The sequence below is a fragment of the Gadus chalcogrammus genome, chromosome 14 (assembly GCF_026213295.1).
Source record: "Gadus chalcogrammus isolate NIFS_2021 chromosome 14, NIFS_Gcha_1.0, whole genome shotgun sequence".
In the NCBI taxonomy this organism is placed as follows: Eukaryota; Metazoa; Chordata; class Actinopteri; order Gadiformes; family Gadidae; genus Gadus; species Gadus chalcogrammus.
Genome location: NC_079425.1, coordinates 23,725,715 through 23,731,754, shown reverse-complemented (window position 1 = coordinate 23,731,754; position 6,040 = coordinate 23,725,715). Strand labels below are relative to the sequence as shown.

Sequence of the window (6,040 nt, the reverse complement as noted above, 5' to 3'; positions counted from 1 at the left end):
AAACAGAGAGGGGACTAGGGAGGCCAGGAGAGAGAGGAGAGGGAGAGAGAGAGGAGGAGGGAGAGAGAGAGAGAGGAGGAGGGAGCGAGAGCAGGAGGAGGGCAGGAGGAGACCTGAGAGAGCAGGAGGAGGAGGATCCCTGGAGAGAGAGCAGGAGGTCTGGGAGAGAGACAGGGGCTTTGGGAGAGAGCAGCAGTCTTGGAGATCGCAGCGTGGTCGCAGCGGGGTTGGATACAACGGAGGGTGAGTTTATATATATGTATATATATAAAAAAATATATATACATATGTATACAAGTGCAGCCTCAGCGATGCAACAAAGCATGCAACGAGTTGAGAGTAGATGCGAGGAGATGAGGGGAGAGGAGAACAAAGTAGACAGAGAGAGAGAGGAGGGGATCTTCTAGAGCACACACACATGCACACGCATACACACACACACATACACAAAACACGTACACGTCCGCACACCACAAACGCACAATTATATTAGACTCACAATTAGACAGATGCACACACAAAAGTCCTGCACACACACACACAGACACAATCAAGCTTGTCGTGAAACACTCAATTCTGATGACCCACAAGCTTTGTGCTTTGTGTGTGTGTGTGTGTGTGTGGGGGAGAGGGGGGAGAAGCGGAAGGTGTAGATAATGATATGGGTGCCAGTCTTGTGTGTGGCCTCAACCTAGATTTCACTGCACAACATAACATCGTCGCTGTCGTTTGTTCCAAAAGTGATGGTTTTTATGACATGTTTTCTCTCTCTCTCCAACTCTCTCACCCCATCACTTGCTCTCTCTCTATCCCCCCCCTTGTCTCTCGCCCTCCTCCCCATCCGGCTCCAGGATGAGGAGTGGTACGAGCCGTCTGCAGACGTGCGCTTCCCAGCTCAGGTTCTTTGAGCAGCTGGAGAGGGATGGAGAAGCAGAGGAAGGACGAGCAGGAGAGAGAGATCCTGCTGAAGGCTGCTAAGGTGAGCTCCTCTTCCCGTCCCACGCTGGCCCAGGGGCCCATGCAGGTGTGTGGGTTCACATCGAGTGTGCGATAAGGGCTGATTATGGTCCCACGTTCATGGAACGCAGGGGGGTTACGGACCCCCTACGTCCTTGTGGACCCTCCTTGGGACCCTCCTTGGGGACCCTCCTTGGGGACCCTCTTTGCGTCCACCCAAAGGGCCGGACGTGCGCCTCCCAAAATCTTAACCTTCCGTCGAGGTGACTCAGCAGCGAGGGCTGTGATTGGTCCGCTTACTAAAAACCGACGCAGAACCATAAAGGTTCACGACTGCGTGGCAGCGTCTGCGTGGTCATTGCATTGCGTGAGCGTGGAACCAAAATCAGTCCTTTAGTCCGGTGAAAGGCCTGACGTTAGAGACAGCGCCACCCATGGGTGGGTCCCTCTTCTCTTTGACCTCTCCAGCCAAGCTTTGAAGAAGATAAAACAGAGTTGTAATGAAATTTAAGGTTAATTGATCTGATATTGTTTTCTCTCCAAGTAGCCATAAATCATTTGGCGTTTAGATGTCAAAGTCTTTTTGAATCATCATGATGGAAAACAACTTTGTTCAAACCTAATTTAAGAACGTAATCATTACTATTATTACATTCATGTCAGTACCCAGAGAACAATGTAACCAATATTTTTGTCAACTTTGAAAAACGTGGCACTTTAATGCAATGCTCAACACACGACCAGTATCGTTTATCCAACATTGCAGTGGTACCAAAACCGAATCATCACATCCTCTGGAAGAGCTATTTTTCGGTGGAATAAAAAAAAGCCTTCCGGCCAAACATGAACACATTCCCGGGTTAATTTAATTAATTTTGAATGGAGGCGAAGTCCCCCAGTAAAAAGCAAAAGCCCTGATTGCGGCACGCCTCACCATCTTAATTGCGGTATTACGACGGGACCCTTGCATGCGGGGGCATTAGCAAGTCCTCGAGCTGAGGGAGACCGCGGCCCCACCATCGCCATGCCGACCCCAGCCCTCCCCGTCCCGCCCCGCCTCTGCTGCCGAGGAACATAAACCCCATTAACGCGTTTTATTTGTTTGGAGTGGTCGTGAAAGGAGACATCGCCTAAGCGGTAAAGGACACCATAAACATGGTGATTAAAGTAGGGTAGCGTCGTCAAAGTTGCAACGAGTCTGCCATTTTGTCATGCATTCCCCTTCCCCCCTCCCGGTAAGGCTGTCCTCCATTAGGAGCATTCATAAAAAAAAACAGTGTTATTTCATTATATTCCCGAAGCCTGCTCCGCCAGGGCTTGCCTGCGGCGTCCCGGGTAACTAGAAGCACATGGCTGATGGGCTTCGGCTACACAAACAGGCACAGACTCGCAGGCATTTCAACCCCTTTTGCCCGGGTTCTAATGTTACCGTTACAACCTCCCACGGCCCTGCGCTCTACCACACCGTGTTACACCAAAGACACAGCTTCTCTATGAGAGCAAAGTTATTTATTTTTACACTTCTCCTCGCCAAGTTGTGAACCGCGTCCTGGCGTTTTCGGACGTTCCGGGGACACGCCGGCACACAAAAACACATGCTTACACACTGACACACACAGACGCAGACACATACACACACACGTCGTCCGACGCACACACACACACACACACACACACACACACACACACACACACACACACACACACACACACACACACACACACACACACAATCTCACATACTTTCACAATCACAAAAAAACAAAAAACTAACAAACATATACCCACACAAACGCACACATACGCACACCGTCCGACACACAGACACACACACACACACACACACACACAACACACACACACAAACTTACAACCAACACACAGGACACACATACACACAGACAAACAGCAACTCCCCAAACACGCAGTGTGTGGCGGCGGCTGCGGCCAGCCCCCTCCCTGAGGCCTGGCCGGCACAGACAGGAAACCAGGGCAGCTGACAGAGGAGATGTAGAGCCCGCCGGTGGCCTCCGCTGCCCTTGTAAACAGTCCATCTGTAGTCCCCCCGCACACACACACACACCACAACACACACACACCGCCCCACCCCCTGCCACCATCAGACCACCCCCCTCCCCGCCTGCTCCCTGAAAACCGCTTAGCTTAGCTAAGGGCCCGCTAATTTGACCCATTGAATAGGGTCCTCTTAAAATCCCCCCCCCCCCCCCCCCCACCATCCATCCCCATCTCCCACTACTGCCTGCCCCAGCCCCCACCATCCCTCTCACTCTGACGGTCTCTCTCTCGCTCTCGTCTCTCTCTCTCTCCTCTCTCGTCTCTCTCTCTCTCTCTCTCTCTCCACCTGTCCTCCTCTATGTATCCATTTATAATATGACTCCCGTCTTAGGGATGCTCTGAGCCGGCCGGGGGCCAAACACATTAGTCTTAGTTGAGATACCGACCAGTACTGTGAACCGCCTGATATATTTAAAGTCCAATTAGCAAGGAGAGAGGCACTGTCTGCCAGAGGACAGTAGAGAGGGAAGGGAGACAGAGACGGAGATCAGAAGAGAGGCAGGGAGAGAGCACATAGGACAGGAGACCGAGAGCAGAGAGAGGAGAGAGAGGGGGGGCAAGCATATATATCAAGAGATGGAGAGCAGAAAGAGGGGAGAAAGTGAGGGACAGAGAGAGAAAACGAGGGGCAGTGAGAGAGAAGAGAGAGGAGAGAGAGGAGATGAGAGAGAGAGAGAATGATAGAGAGGAGAGAGAGAGAGATAGAGAGAGAGAGAGATACAGAGAGTGAGTAGATAGAGAGAGAGATAGAAGAAGAGATAGAGAGAGACAGAGAGTTGAATAGTTGAAAGGACGAGTATGATAGGCATGCATATATATATATATATATATATATTAATAGAGAGGTGAAACGGACCGGGAGAATTAGAGAGCTATATACAACGGAGAGATAAAGCGACAATAGGAGCTGCTAGAGTAGAAACAGGGGGGCAGGCCTAGAGCAGGGGACTAGACCAGGAGGACTAGACCAGGTCTAGAGGAGGGTAGACCAGGTCTAGAGGAGGGTAGAGCAGGTCTAGAGGAGGAGCAGGACTTCGGGGTAGCCATGGTCGGCCTGTCTTTGGAAACACGAGAAAAAACAAAATGTTGTGTTTTGTTTCCTCCCTATCCTATACGTCTGAGTACACACATGGCCCGCCCCCTCCCTCCACATGCATAAATGATGTCAAGTGTGATGATCAAAACCCGGTCCGGGGGCCCCCGGGGGCCCGAGGCGCTGCAGGGTCGCAGGGGCCCCGGCCTAGGACCCCCCCCACACACTCAGATAATGAGCGGAGCGTATCGGGTCTCTGCATAGCGGCTGGGGAGGGGCGGTGACTCAAATAGCCGGGCTATCTTTTACGAAAAAGGAAAAAAAAACTCAACTATCAAGATCATGTTGGCACCCAGATAATAACGGTGCTTAATTGGCCCGTGGTATTTTAAACTGCCCCGCATCGCCCGCAGTGGTCAGTGTTACCCGGGCTGAAGGATTCCCAGGGACAAGCACGGCCACCCAGATCCCAGCGCCTGATTAAAATAGAAGTGCTGAAGTGTTGTTGCGCCAGACACACACACACACACACACACACACACACACACACACACACACACACACACACATGCATGGACAGACACTGACACAAACACACACACACACACACACACACACACACACATGCACATGCACATGCACATGCATGGACACACACTGACAAACACACACACACACACACACACATACACATGCATGGACACACACTGACACACACACACAAACACACACACACACGCACATGCATGAACACACACTGACAAAAACAAACACACACTCATATGCACACACTGACACATACACACACACGCACATGCATGAACATGCACGCATGCGCACACACACACACACACACTCACACACACACACACACACACACACACACACACACACACATACACACACACACAAACACATGCACATGCATGTACACACACACACACACACACACACACACACACACACACACACACACACACACACACACACACACACACACACACACACACACACACACACACACACACAGTGACAGTGACACACATACGGCCATTGAGACCCAGCAACATCCTTTGCCCTGTGTGTGTGTGTGTGTGTGTGTGTGTGTGTGTGTGTGTGTGTGTGTGTGTGTGTGTGTGTGTGTGTGTGTGTGTGTGTGTGTGTGGTTGTGTGTGTGTGGTGTGTGTGGGTGGGTGTGTGGTGCAGGGGTGGGTCCATGTGTGGTGTGTGTGTGTGTGTGTGTGTGTGTGTGTGTGTGTGTGTGTGTGTGTGTGTGTGTGTGTGCTGGCTCGTAGAGAATTTTTAATAACCTCTTTTGATTAGAATCGCCCTCCAGCGGCTTATTTAGGGCTGGATTTGGAGCGGGTTTAAAGGCCAGCGCCCTGCGGGGTGGGGGGTGGTGGGGTGGGGGGGGGGGGCTCCATTGCACTCCTCTGAATTCAGATGCGTTGTCCTTGACACCCCCCACGCATTTCCCCGTCCCCGTTTTCCCCAACCCGGCCCGCAACAGATGAGAGGCCGGGCGCTCTCACCGCGGTAGGGGGGCGGTAGGGGGGGGGGGTGACCAGTGATGGGAGGGGAGCCTATTGCAACCAGCTGTTAACCTGTGTCCCCTCCTCCCCCATCCCCACCTCCCTCCCCCGCCCTCCCCCACGGCTCACCCTTTCTTCTCCCTTTGTCTGCCTCCAGAGCCGGGCGAGGCTGGAGGACCCAGAGCAGGCCCGGCTGAAGCAGAAGGCGAAGGAGGTGAGCTGACGTCCACGTCGTTACCCTTGACATTTGCCGGGACGCGGATGGGCTGGATTAATATTTCATGAGCCATCTACATGGGCAGTGCCATTTAAAGTCTGATTTAAAAATGATGAAAAAAAACGCTGGGGAATTATTTCCCGCTGATTGGTGCCCGGTGCGCAGCATGGGGGCTTGAAGGGAGAGTTTGTGAGATTTGAGGTCCTGCTAGTATTCAACATAGTT

At 52.1% G+C, this 6,040-nt stretch overlaps 1 protein-coding gene across 1 annotated transcript in view; it reads left to right on the top strand.

The window, feature by feature from the left end:
* The window catches only part of LOC130403717 (transcription initiation factor TFIID subunit 4-like), a 64,721-nt gene that overhangs the window by 38,181 nt on the left and 20,500 nt on the right, over positions 1 to 6,040 (top strand). Inside the window, exon 12 of the mRNA XM_056608138.1 lies at positions 5,756 to 5,812. Within this exon, the coding sequence (XP_056464113.1) occupies positions 5,756 to 5,812 (57 nt within the window). The remainder of the gene's footprint in view (positions 1 to 5,755; positions 5,813 to 6,040) is intronic.